The sequence below is a fragment of the Balaenoptera borealis genome (assembly GCF_965194805.1).
Source record: "Balaenoptera borealis genome assembly, chromosome: 14".
Taxonomy (NCBI): domain Eukaryota; kingdom Metazoa; phylum Chordata; class Mammalia; order Artiodactyla; family Balaenopteridae; genus Balaenoptera; species Balaenoptera borealis.
The window spans coordinates 787,478-800,000 of NC_138875.1; the positions used below are offsets into that span (position 1 = coordinate 787,478).

General features: G+C 49.6%; 1 protein-coding gene across 12 annotated transcripts in view; it reads right to left on the reverse strand.

The window, feature by feature from the left end:
* The window catches only part of SALL3 (spalt like transcription factor 3), a 51,427-nt gene that overhangs the window by 23,952 nt on the left and 14,952 nt on the right, over window positions 1–12,523 (reverse strand). For 8 of the 12 annotated variants that reach the window (XR_014234452.1, XR_014234453.1, XR_014234454.1 and 5 more), the window contains exons 2-5: window positions 12,433–12,523; window positions 11,756–12,096; window positions 10,343–10,597; window positions 983–8,971 (exon numbers count right to left, since the gene is read on the reverse strand). The exon at window positions 12,433–12,523 is cut by the window's right edge and continues 2,837 nt beyond it. Coding sequence is in view for 1 of the 12 variants with exons in the window: in XM_082355620.1 (XP_082211746.1) it covers window positions 10,124–10,597; window positions 11,756–12,096; window positions 12,433–12,523 (906 nt within the window). In the remaining 11 variants the exon portion in view is untranslated. Of the gene's footprint in view, window positions 1–982; window positions 10,598–11,755; window positions 12,097–12,432 lie in introns of those variants that run through there. The other 4 variants (XR_014234450.1, XR_014234451.1, XR_014234449.1 and 1 more) reach the window with 4 other exon arrangements.

The window sequence follows — 12,523 nt, forward strand, 5'->3', positions numbered from 1 at the left end:
TGCCGCAGCCGCATCACCTGGGAACCCACTAGAAACGCAAAATCTCAACGCTCATACCAGACCTGGTGAATCAGAGCCTCCGGGGTGGGCGCAGGGATCTGCGGAGTAGCCAGCTCCTAGGTGATTCCGATGCGCACCCCAGCTCCAGGGCCACCGCTGAGCTTGACAGAACACTCACCGAAAAGAGGGGGAGGTGTGAAAGGTGGAGGGTGAAATAACACGGCGCGGGGGGGCGGGCATCAGCGTGGTCTGAGCAGGGCGTGTCTCCTGCCTAAATGCCGCTTCTGGAGGGCAGGAAGTGAATTTCATTCATCTTCTACTCCTTCCAACAGTACAGGAAACAGCCATCGTCCATCCGTCCATCATCCGTCTGTCCATCATCTATCCATCTACCATCCATCCATCTACCTACCTACCGACCTATCTACCTACCTACCTATTATCTACCTCTCATCTCCTGAATGGAGTCAGGACTGTTATAGGCTTGAACAGATGTTTTGCTTGCATTCATCACCCTTATGTGTCCCAGGCACAGACTTTTCTTGCTCGAATCCCGCCCTCTACGCTGTGCGTACGTGTATTATAATTTGCCCTTATTTTGTAGGTTAATTCTGTTCAGTGACCAGAGCTAACTAGTGTGGCTCATTAGTGAGCAGACCCCAGATCAGAAAGAGGAAAGAGGAAACACTGTTGGTTCTCACTTCGTAAAGGTCACCCCAGGGAAGCCCCCTGCCCTGGGGGATGGGGATGGGCAGAGCGGACCGTGGACCTTAGGGAATTTCAGTGTGTGCGTGCGCGTGCGCGTGAAACTTGACGCTGCCTCATACAGTCTCCCGGCAGAGCTCACGGCCACCGAGCGGCTCTCACCGTGCCCACGGCTCATTCTACGATCTCAGCCTCGACACGGCCAGGCCTGCGGACCCCCCGGGACCCCCCAGCCCGCAGAGGCCTCACCGAGCCCACACCGTCCCCGCACGCTCACCGGTGGTCTTTGTGGCAGGATCTCCGGAGGCCAGCAGACGGGAAACTGCCCAAGAGGTGGGCTCAGGTCACCCCAGCGGAGACAGAGGCCCCTGCCCGAGACGGCGGGGCTCCCAGGCGGCCAGGGAGCACCCTCCCACCCGCGGGACGCCACTGGGCAGCAGCCGGGGGAGGCGGCGGCGCCGGCCCGGCACCTGCGGGAGGACCCCCCGCGGGCGAGGTGGAGCCTGCGCGCGCCTGGGCCGCCCCTGGGGCCGCCCGACCTTGGGCTCCGAGTCGCTTCCGGGCAGCTGGTGGGTGTGCGGCTTCCTGCGTGCGGCTTCCTGCGCGTTCAGGGCCGCCCTGCCCACCACGCTCTGCTGTCCCGAGTTCTAACGCGCTGTGCGCACCCGGGGACGGGCGCTGAGGGCGCCCTGAATGCCCACACAAGGCAAGCCTCTGCGACCCCGCACCTGGGGACGCTCGGGCTGCCTGGGCTCTTCGCGCAGGGGCAGGCCCGGCCCGTCCACGGGGGCCGACGCACGAGGACGCAGCGCTTTGGGGGCAGAACCCGGGGCGCGGGGGATTCTGGGAGGAGGAGGAGGAGGAGCCGTGAGGCTGGTCTCCTCCCCGCCAGGGCCCTGGATGTGGCACGGGGGTGCGGGGGCAGAGCGGAGCCGCCGGAAGCCAGGAGGGCACCCGCGCTCCATCCCTGCAGCCTCAGGTACCCGGGGGCGTCCTTGCGTCCAAGAGCCAGAGGACTTGTGTTGCACCCCTTTTTATTGTTAATTTTGGAAAGTATTGTACTTTATGTGTTGAGAAAGGTTGCAGTGTTTCAAGATTGGTTTCACGTTTCTAAAGGAAACAGACTCTACCTTAAAGATCCCGGGCTACAGTAAGGGCAGGGATGGAAAGTAACCGCCAGCAGCTCCTAGAGAAGCAGCAGGTGGGGACGTGATGTCACTGCTGGGGAGAGAGAAGGGTCCTACACGTCTGTGTAACAGGGCCTCGTCTGGAAGCAAGAGGAGGCTGCGTTCACACCTAACGCTCTGCTAATGGAATTCCCACGCATCCAAAGAAAAGCTCCTGTCTCTTTAATTACAAAAGCAGGGTAAATACAAATCATACCGAATACGCAATTTTTAAATGCATGTGAAACACAATATTTTCCAACATAACAACCAAGCTGCCCTTGTAAACATACGCAGACTGTTTTCTCTGCCTACAAAGTTTAGGGAAACTAGTATTTTCTCACCTCAGGGAGTATGCAGTAATAAAATAATTAAGCTCAGCTTTATTTTCTGCTCAAAAAGCTGAGCTTGTTATTCTGGACAAACAGGTATTTGCTAAGCTGAATTAAGTGCATGTCCTTAGAAAGTTGATTCTTAAAGGGTTGCTTTTTCAGGCACATACAGCTTATCAATAAAGTAGAAATTTCTACAAAATAGTGAAGATCAAAACAATTTAAATTAGTTCTTATCACTGACTGAGATGAACATTGGGGTTTAAGAATATTTTAAAAAGTGAGCTTTATCAAGGGGCAGGCAATGCCATTTTTCTTCAAGATCTTGTACTTATGTTCTCTTTGTAGTTCATTCACTAAGGCTTGATTTGGGGTATGGTGGTACTTTTTTTCCTGTGATTACAAGTACTATTTTAATGCACTTATAATTTTAAATAGCCTACACTTATTCCCTTCATGCACCCAAAGCGAATCAAGTCAGATACCATCAACCACACAAGAAAGGCAAAATGAACCACTGGGTCCCCGTTCACTGTCGTCTTCAGGATCTTATCAGTCCTGGGGGAGCAAGAGGCTGGGTCTCCAGGCAGCAGACGCATGGGCCCTGCGGTGCACGGGTCTCTGTCTGTCTCTCACCCCCTCCCTGCACAGACATGCAGACGCATTTCTCAGCTGGCTCAGCGGGGCTCACCGGGTAAGTCCTCAACACCACAGAGGATGCTTTGTTTGAGCCAAAGTGAAGCCCGCAGACAAGGAAGGGTGTCAAGACGCTAACTCATCTCTGAGTTTCCCTTTTCAGGACTTGTGAGAAAACTTTCAATTTGTCTTCAGTTAATACCAAGTCCAGCCACGATTTTCCTTTCTTTGAAGACAGAGTCTATATTTCTAAAACTGAGTAATTCAGCCCAGTGGAAGAGAAAGATGACTCAGCTCAGAGCTTAGCCTCAGGGACCAGCCTTGAAAATAACCAAGTTATGATTTTTATTTTTATTTATTTTTTGGCCGCACCGCGTGGCTTGTGGGATCTCAGTTCCCCGACCAGGGATTGAACCCGGGCCACGGCAGTGAAAGCGCCGAATCCTAACCACTGGACCACCAGGGAACTCCCCCGAATTATGATTTTTAATTTATAACTTGCTCTCCTACTATTTTCCAGCAAAACAGTTGACAAAAGTGTTAAAACATAAATCGAAAAAACAGAAACACCAAGCCAGGAGATAAACTCTGGATAAGGGACGGCAATGCAAAGGGAGAAACATAAAGGAAGGGTCTTTCAGTGGATGAGGAAGGAGTTCATTGTAACAAATGAATTGGGAGACTCATTACCTTAAACAATATGCCAGGATTTGTTCAAGTCCTATAAAATGTACTGAGGTTATGAAAAATGTGTAGTTGTCCTCAGGAAAAGCTAATCATTTACAAATATTTATTGATCAACTTCATTTTCCTAAATTGCCTATAGCTCTTAATTGAAAATCTATGAGGTTAATGCAGCTATAAAACTCTCTGAGATGTTGGTGAGTTTTATATTCTTTATGTCTCTGTTAGTGTTTATTTCCACTGCTGGTACAGTTTCAAGATTGGCTTCTTTTATAAGTTGGTGGTCTTTTCTCCATATGTAGTAAATAAAGAGCTATAGTCATTTTGGGGGTGAAATTATCCACTGGCTGGGTGACTTATTCAGCCCAAGTGTCTGCAGACGATGTCACATAAGTGAATTGTTCACCTTTAGAAGAGAACGCCTTCACAGCACCTAACCTCTTTTCAATTATCTACAATTTTTTAAAGTCCCAAATAGGAAACATCTGGGTTCCAGAACTCTTTTCTTAGTGACCCCAAACCCCTACCCATATTGCCTCTGCATTTAGGGGCAGCACCTAAAGCTCTGTTACTAAACATCACGAACAGAGCAAAACAAAAAGCCCCAAACAAGAAACCAAATAAAGAATGGAAATGCTGAAAGACAAAATCTAAAGGAAATGTTCATGCTTCTTGCTCTCAAGCACAATCATTACCCCAAGAACTGTTCCTAGACCAGCCGATTTCCTAGGGGAAAAAACCAAACAACTCTAGGCTTACTAGTGAAGGAAAATGAATTCAAAATCTAACTTATCTCTCAATTATTTGAATGTGCGGGGAAGTTTCTATATGCTTTTCCTACTGTGTATCCCTAAAACTTTCACCATCAGAAGGGTGGAAAATATTTTTTTTAAGCCTGCTTGTTTTTCCTCAGTGGTGGCGTTTGTGGGCAGGTGTGACATATTTCTTCTTCTGGGTAAGTTTAGGTCATAACGAGAGCTTTTCCTAAGCTATCCTTGATACCGTAAATAGAAAAAGTAAAATAAAATAGAAATGCTTTATAACATATATATAATCAAGAGATAAGCCAGTTATAAAAGAAATGTGACAACTTTGGTCATTTAAATATTTATGTCTCTACTTGTAAAAAGTTATGAAAATTCAGGTGTCCTGGAGGTTAAGCCAGAAAGAAAATTAATAAATGGAATCAGTGAGCACTGAAAGTGCCAGATGGAACGTGAAGGAACTCACACTTCTGCAACTTTCCTAATTTATAGATAATACTGTGATTTAAAAATATGCGCATCAGACCAGCTTAGAAAGTGTTTGGGGGAGTTTGCAAAATTCCCATGTTCACAAATAAGCACATTTGGGACTATGGTAATCAGACATTTATTTCCACGTTTGAATCAGATACAGTGAGTGATTCACACGGATACGCACAGATCCCTTTACTTCAGGGGGCTTATGAATCATGTTTTCCATTTAGTGGCGTAGAGAACCTTTGATAGAACAGAACACGAATGTACTCTTACATCAATGACACCCCTTTCCTCTCTTTCCTGTCTCACCAACTTTCTGATCATCTCCCACTGGCTTGGGTGCGGCGCTCAGTGCAACCCTGAATTCAGCCGTGAGGGGGTGAGGTAGAGCCCCCCAAGTACAATCTCTAAGGCTTCCAAAGAAGTCAGACCACAGACCGCCGATGCGGTTATAAATCAGGACAGCACACCCAATGTTAATAGTTAGGTTCTCAATCTTTCGCTAAAAGAACGAGAGAGAACACCTGCTTTACACTGCATCCTCTTTTGAATGTATCGATGTATAGATAGACGTATAGTAATTACCTCAACGAGGCGCTGCATGTGAGGTGTACAGTGCACAGGACAAAAACCAAACCATTTAAAAAAGTCTCTTTTCTGATAGAAAGTGCAGTCAGCATAATGTTCACAGAGATTGACTTTATTTTACCTTAAATATAGTTGCATTTTAAAAAGCTTCAATAAATTTAATGCTTTAAAAAAAATCAAAGATACCAACATATTTTTCATGGTCCAAATATGATTCCACGTATTTTCTTTAGCAAAGTCATTTGTAATAGATTTTTCAATATTTATATTCTTAGGTAATCATTTGTATTTTCTCTCTGTACAAATACCGTCAATTAGTCTGTCTAGTGAAATTTTGGGGGGGAAAAGAAAGATGTACATTAGTAGTAGTTCTTTAAAAAAAAAAAAACACCGGCTCTTAGAAGTGGAAATTTTAAGGATCAAATTCTCCCCCATTGTTACAGATCAGGAAGCAGAGCAGGGAGGGAAGTCTGCAGCTTTCACAGGGCACAGCCAGGCAAGGGGGCAGCCTGGCCCTGTCCCCACCTGTCCCCTGCCCGAGCCTCACCGCGGAGCAGCCAACCTGGGCCACTCGGGGCAATGCCCACACGCTCACGCCTGGTGACTTGGCACAGAACTGTGGACAGGAGAACGGCAGGACAATGTTTCTATGGTGATTTCATTTTAAAGTTTTCCCTTCATAAAAAATGCTGAAACAATATGCAGTATTTCCCACTTAAGTGCAAAAGAAAAGGGGGACTTAATTTTTTTCCTAGTTTTGTATTGAATATCTTGTAGATAAAATCTTTCTGTAGCTAAAAATCAGCCAAGAGACCTGCTGCTGATAGAAACATTTCACAGCCTCTGTTTTTCAAAGAAGCACTGTGTCCCTAAAAAACTTCTTGAAGGAATGAACGAGTGCCTCAGTGCCGGTAATTAGCAAATGAGCACAGGATTTTAAATACAAAGACTGAACCCCGAGGCCCACAGGTTGGCAGGCATGCTCGCAAGGTGACAGGCAGGACACAGAATTACACGTATGTGACATTATTATCCACTGCAAGCATGCACCAGAGGAAAGAAATGAGGGGTTTGGACTTCCGCGGTTTAGACAGACAGCCAAAATAAATACAGCGAGTTGAAGGCAGTTGGGCTGGAAAGCTCTGTGCAGCCCGGTAATAAAGAAACACCCCTGATGTTTGCTGCAGCTTCTTAAAGCCGAAGCAGGAGCTGGGCGCTGTCTGCCAAGCACAGAGGAGAAGCAGGCAGGGAACCCAGGCTGCCTTCAAGCTTCCACGGGCACAAAATTAAACAGTGAGGGTTTAAAAACAATTGCTTTTTAGCCCTTAAGCAATACTTTTTAATTAGTCTGAAATGTTAACGTTTCCTGTAATGAACTCAGAATAGAAATATATTTAAACAAATAATTTTTAGGGATTGTTGGCATTTATGATTCTTTGATAGATGGTCTGAGCAGCCAGAATTGATGTCAGAAAGAAGTAAATACCCAGGCTCGTTAAGCTCGAACACCTCTGGTTTTATGTTGGAAACGTTTTTGAAATAAGAAGTAAATCTCTTTTCTTTTCCCTTGCATTTTAACTTATGTTAATTACTTTAAATGATTGTAGAAATCTTTGCTATTTCCTTACCATATGTAAAAAAAAGTCACTTTACTATCTGAGGTTTGTATCTCATGATTTCTCTCTAGCTCGGCAATCAACAGGGTTTAATTCCTAAGGCTTATGATTATACGATACCTGCCGGGAGGCTGGGCAGTTAGTTTAGTGGTTAGTACCTTATCGCGCCTTCAAAATCACCCAGCATTTCCCAGGTATCAGTAGTTATTTTTTAAAAAGAAGAAATGGATTGTATATCTTGTAATCCAGGAGCTATTAAATGATTTAAAGTTTTAAGTCTTCTCAAATGTTATCGGCAAGGTAAAGCTTCTTTTCAGGTGAAGGGCTTCCTCCATCTGGAACTCACAGGCGCAGGGTGCCGACAGCGGCCACACCGTGCTCCCTACACCTCCCTCCCAACTTGTCACTAGAGGCATAGCGATTTAGTTTTCAAGGGACCCGAAGAGCCGATATTTTCCCTCAATGCCGACAATGGGATGGTAATTCAGAATGTAGTCGTTTTTGGACACCGCCAATAGTCTCTAATAATTAAGCATTTTCTACTACATCTTCTTCCATCAAAGACATAAATTAAAAAAAAAAATCCACAGTTAGGAGGCTGCATTTTTATTTTAGAAAAAGGTGAAACATGAAAATTTCGAGACCAATCAAGACACGCTTAGATATGGCTTAATAAATCTAAGCTGTCAGAACTCAGTGACTTTCCTTGGAGAAACACCACGAATATACATCCACCATCAATGACCATAACCTCAAATTCCACTTTCTCCATTAGAATAATCAAGGAACGCCATTCAGAAATAATATTACATCCTGCATTTTATTCAATTCCATATGACAAAAATAGGAACCTAGACTAAGACATCCATTTCAATCAGTAGATGTGTCAAGCCACAGATTTCATCATAAAAAATATTGGATCTGGGTAACAATTCTCCACTGGTTCAGGGAGGCCCCTGGCCCTACACGGTGTTGCAATAGAAAAATAGTGTCTCTTCACCATGCGGAGAGGGACGGCCTCGCCCTGAGCACAGGGTGGGGACAGTCTCACTGTCCCGTCATGAGCCATCTTATTTACAGCACTTTACATTTCTCTTTTCTTACGTTATATACACACCCTTTTGCGAGGAGAGAACACTACATGGTACCAAATACTAACCAAAAAGGAAAAAAAAAACCAAAAATCACACCAAAAAGGACACAGATAAATAATAAGAACATTCACTGCTGAAACACAGCGACACCGAGCACCTCAGTTTTCTCTTCCTGACGCTGGGACACCCCCCGACCCATCCCGTGAGAAGAGGGGGTACCCCCCGGCACACTCCATCCCATCTGCGTGGGAAACAGAGCTGGAGAGTTCAGGGTTCATTTCCGACAGAGATCACTGCTAGGTCTGCTTATCTGTGAGTCTTTGAAACTCTGTTCAGTGACACGATGTGACTTGTTGCTGTGGTTGTGTTGGAAAGATGGTCCTATTTCTCGGTTTCAACTGAGAAGGCTCGACTGCTTCCTCGGGGACTCAGCCCCTCGCACTGTCACCCGGCCACCCACGACGACCTGGGACAGCACTGCCAGAGGAAGTTCACGGTCTCAGACTCCAGCGTGCTTGCAATGCACAAAATGAGGTAGAGCACACAACACTTCTGTGTGGGCCTGGCTCAGCCCCGCCGCCCGGCACCTGCCCAGGGCCCTTTCCTGACACGGGGCAATGGACAGAATCACCAGCACGAGACTGTACTTTGATCAGATGACAGTGTGCTTTGTTTTCATCTGAGAAGATAATAAATAAATCAGGAACTCAGAAAAACGTCCCAGTTATGACTGATTATACTGCCTGACACCCGACACCTCTCTGCAGTTTACTGAGCACAAAAGCAGGCCTCGCAGGCAGTCAAACTCTCGTTCGGGGGGCGCGTGAGAAAGAGAGCAGAGGCTACGGTAACATCATACCTGCGCGGCGCCCTCTTGGTTACTTCCTGGCTTGTACTGGTGTCACAGTCCTAAGAGGAATTCATCAAAGTTTTCTTAGGGTGGTCAAGTTTTTAAATGGGCTTTGTAGAAAAGTTAAATCATTTAATTTAAGAAACAGCAGGCCCTAGTTTATTGAGGAACTGACAAGTCTTGGTGGCTTTTCCGGTTAAGGAGCACAGATTTCTCATATCGTTTGACCTAAGACTGTAACAGCTTTTTTTTTTTTTTTTTTCCTCTTCATTTTCCTTCAATCAAAGTACTATTTATAAAATAATTAACATCTTTTAAAATTTTCCAATTATAGACAAACCTCCCTAATACAAAATACTAAAAGTGCAAGAGTATAAATTAAGAGTTTTCAACCACATTATACAAACATTACCTTTTTATTGTACAGCTTTGATAATGCGAAATATTTACTCACAACTGCTATAACGTTGTGAATAATTCACGGTGGTGTCTGTCTGTAACTTGTTCCCAATTGCTGGGCTACACACCACACTAGAGAACACTATCCACATAGCAGCTACAAACATTTAAATTAAAAAAAAAAAAAAAAAAAAAAGGCTTGTTACTGACAGGTGCTTGCACACGAAAAGCATGCTCTTTCCTAACAGAACTTCACAATTTTGCCTGCATGGAAATAACCCACTTATTTATAGTAAAACAAATCTTGCTTTAAAAAACAAAAATCACACAGCCAGATGTATTCTGCAGTACAAAAGCTTCCGTTAAAGTTGGGCTGTATTGTCTGTTACCCGCATCATCTTAACATCATAAATACTACAGACGAAGGTACTGCCATGATACACAGCGTCGAGAGCACTAGACCACGTCTTCGAGATAAGAGTTCTAATGACAGAGTTCAAGTTTCTAACTAATTCGAACAAAACCACTGAACGAGTTTCCTGGAATAGGGTGGGGAGCCCCCTCTGGGCACTGCTGGGCTTTGGAGGGACGGAATGGATGTGCTCTGAGCCCCTTCTGTTCCCAAGGTGGCTCTCCGAGGACGTCTCTTTTTGACTTAAATCTATTGCAAAGGCTGCCGAGTTCTCGAGGACGGTCAGGCTCACCGCGAAAGGCGCACCGGGCAGCGGGTGAGGCCACCTCGGGCAGCCACCCGGTGACGTCTTTCCTGCTCTGAGTGAACGGGGAAGGGGACCCACAGGGCAGGGACGCGGCTAGTTAATCCCGATCTCCTTGTTATCCTCGATGAACCGCGTGAACGGCCGGCCGGCTCCCGCGTCCGACTTGGCTTTGTCCAGCCCCGCGATGGGCGGGCTGCCGCCAGGCCGCGCTTTGTCCAGCCCCGCGATGGGCGGGCTGCCGCCAGGCCGCGCTTTGTCCAGCCCGCCAGCCAGGGAGCCCAGGGAAGGGAGCGCGCTTCCCCCGAGACTTACTGGGAGCTGGGGGAGGCCTCCGTTCTGGATGACAGAGATCTCGTTGTTCTTTAGGGCCAGCCCGTTGGTGATGGCCGCGGCGTACTGGTTCCAAAAGCTGGGGTCCACGTTCATGGCCCTTGCGGCCAGATCCTTCTGGAACATCTCGGAGAACTTCAGGGCGTCACCACCCAGCAGGGCCATGGGGTTCTCCACCGACAGGCGGCGGCCGCGCCTGGCAGGGGCGTTGTTCCACACGTGGGTGCCCATGTGCACCTGCGGGGAACATGAGACACACCCCGGTGTGAGTGCGCCCAGCCCTGGGGTCACAGAGACGCCCGGGGACCCGGGGACTCCGTCCAGCTCCTTTCCTTCCCCTCTTCCCCAGCCCAAGCATTCGCTGGGGACAACAAACTTGTTAGGTGAGCTTTTCTGAACATCTTATATTTGAACCTGCAACACTTCCTTTTGTCAAGTACACAGAGCAAGCAAGCCGCCCTACAAGCTAACGGATGTCCCTTTCAGCTCACAGCTTGATGGAATCATTTCCCCCTAAGGCGTCAGACCCACGGGCCACCCAGAGGGCCCCAAAGCTCCTGTCCCGCCCCCCAAGTTGGCTTATACTCAGAACTCGTGGCTTCACTGTGCCCGTGTCTGGTTTTCTCCCAGGCACGGCGGGAACGCCTGGGCACCTGTGGTCAGCAGAGCCCTCAGGCGGCTTTCATCCTACCAGCAAGTGGAGGCCACAGGTCCCTGAGGGGTCACCGAGACCCACGCAGGTGCCTGACGTGGGCTGGAAAGCGGCACACTCCCCTGAGGCTGTGGGCACAGCCCTGGATGGGTCCTCGGTGCCCGGCCACACACTCCACACCTCCGGGGAAAACAGGCAGCGTGGCCGTATCTCAGACGCGAACGTGACGTCGTTGTACTGTCCTCCCCTCCCCCGGCCCTCAGGCTGGGAAGCTTCTCCCAGATGCCCGCTGGGCCCTCGTGGCGGCCACGTGGACAAAACCACAGATCGGACCCCTGGCCTCGGGGCGGGATTTGCATCACTTGCGGCACCTGTGAGCATCTACAGGCCCGGTTCTCTTGGTATTAGCGTCCCACGGCCTCCGGGCAGCGCCGGCCCTGGGCCTGCCCTGTCAGCCAGCGTGCGTCACCCCGACGTCCTGCAGCCACACGGGCAGCACCAGCCCCTCAAGGGGAGGCCGGGCCCGAGTGGAAGGCAAGCTCCTCACCGCCAGCGGACACGTGTGGGAGCACCACAGGCGACGTGCACACGCAGGCACACACACGGCGCTCATAACACGCAAGCGCGCGCACACCAAACGCCACACAGGCACACGCGCGCCGTCTCTCGGGGGCTCCGCAGCGGCCGTGCCCCTGGCCAGGACCACGGGAGGCGGACGCGGGGGCTTCCCGGGCGGCCCTCACCTTGAGGTTGCCCTTGGTGGTGAAGGCTCGCCCGCAGATGGTGCAGCCGAAGGGCTTCTCCCCGGTGTGGGTGCGCTCGTGGATCTGCAGGGCGCTGGCCGAGGAGAAGGTCTTCCCGCACGACTGGCAGTTGTGCTGCTTGGGTGTCCGGCGCGGCGGCGGGGCCAGCATGGGTGCGAGGCCGGGGCTCATCACCGTCGGGGGCCCGGCGGGCACCTGGATGGGAGCCGGCAGCGGCGGGCCCTCGGCCGGCGGGCCGGCCTTGCTGTGCCCGTTCACTTCCGTTTTGACCGCGGCGGGCGCGCAGCCGGGACCCAGGCTCGGGGTGCCCTGGCCGGGACCTAGAGCAAAGCTGGGGTCAAGCAAGTGGGGAGGCGGCTCGCGCAACCTGTGGGTCAGCAAGTGCTGCTTTAAGTTACCCAGGGTGGAGCAGCCGCGCCCGCAGGCCGCGCAGACGAACGGCCGCTCCTTGGTGTGGCTGCGGAGGTGGACCTGCAGCACGCTCCTGCAAGCAAAAGCCTTTGCACAGACACGACACACAGCGCTCGCACACTCACGACACACAGCGCTCGCACACTCACGACACACAGCGCTCGCACAGACACGACACACAGCGCTCGCACACTCACGACACACAGCGCTCGCACACTCACGACACACAGCGCTTGCACACTTACCCCGGTCTCGGCTCAGGAACAGCAGGCCATAGGGGGCCTCCTCCTTGACGGCCGGCCGGCCGGGGTGGGGGGCCGTCAGGTCCAGTGCCCC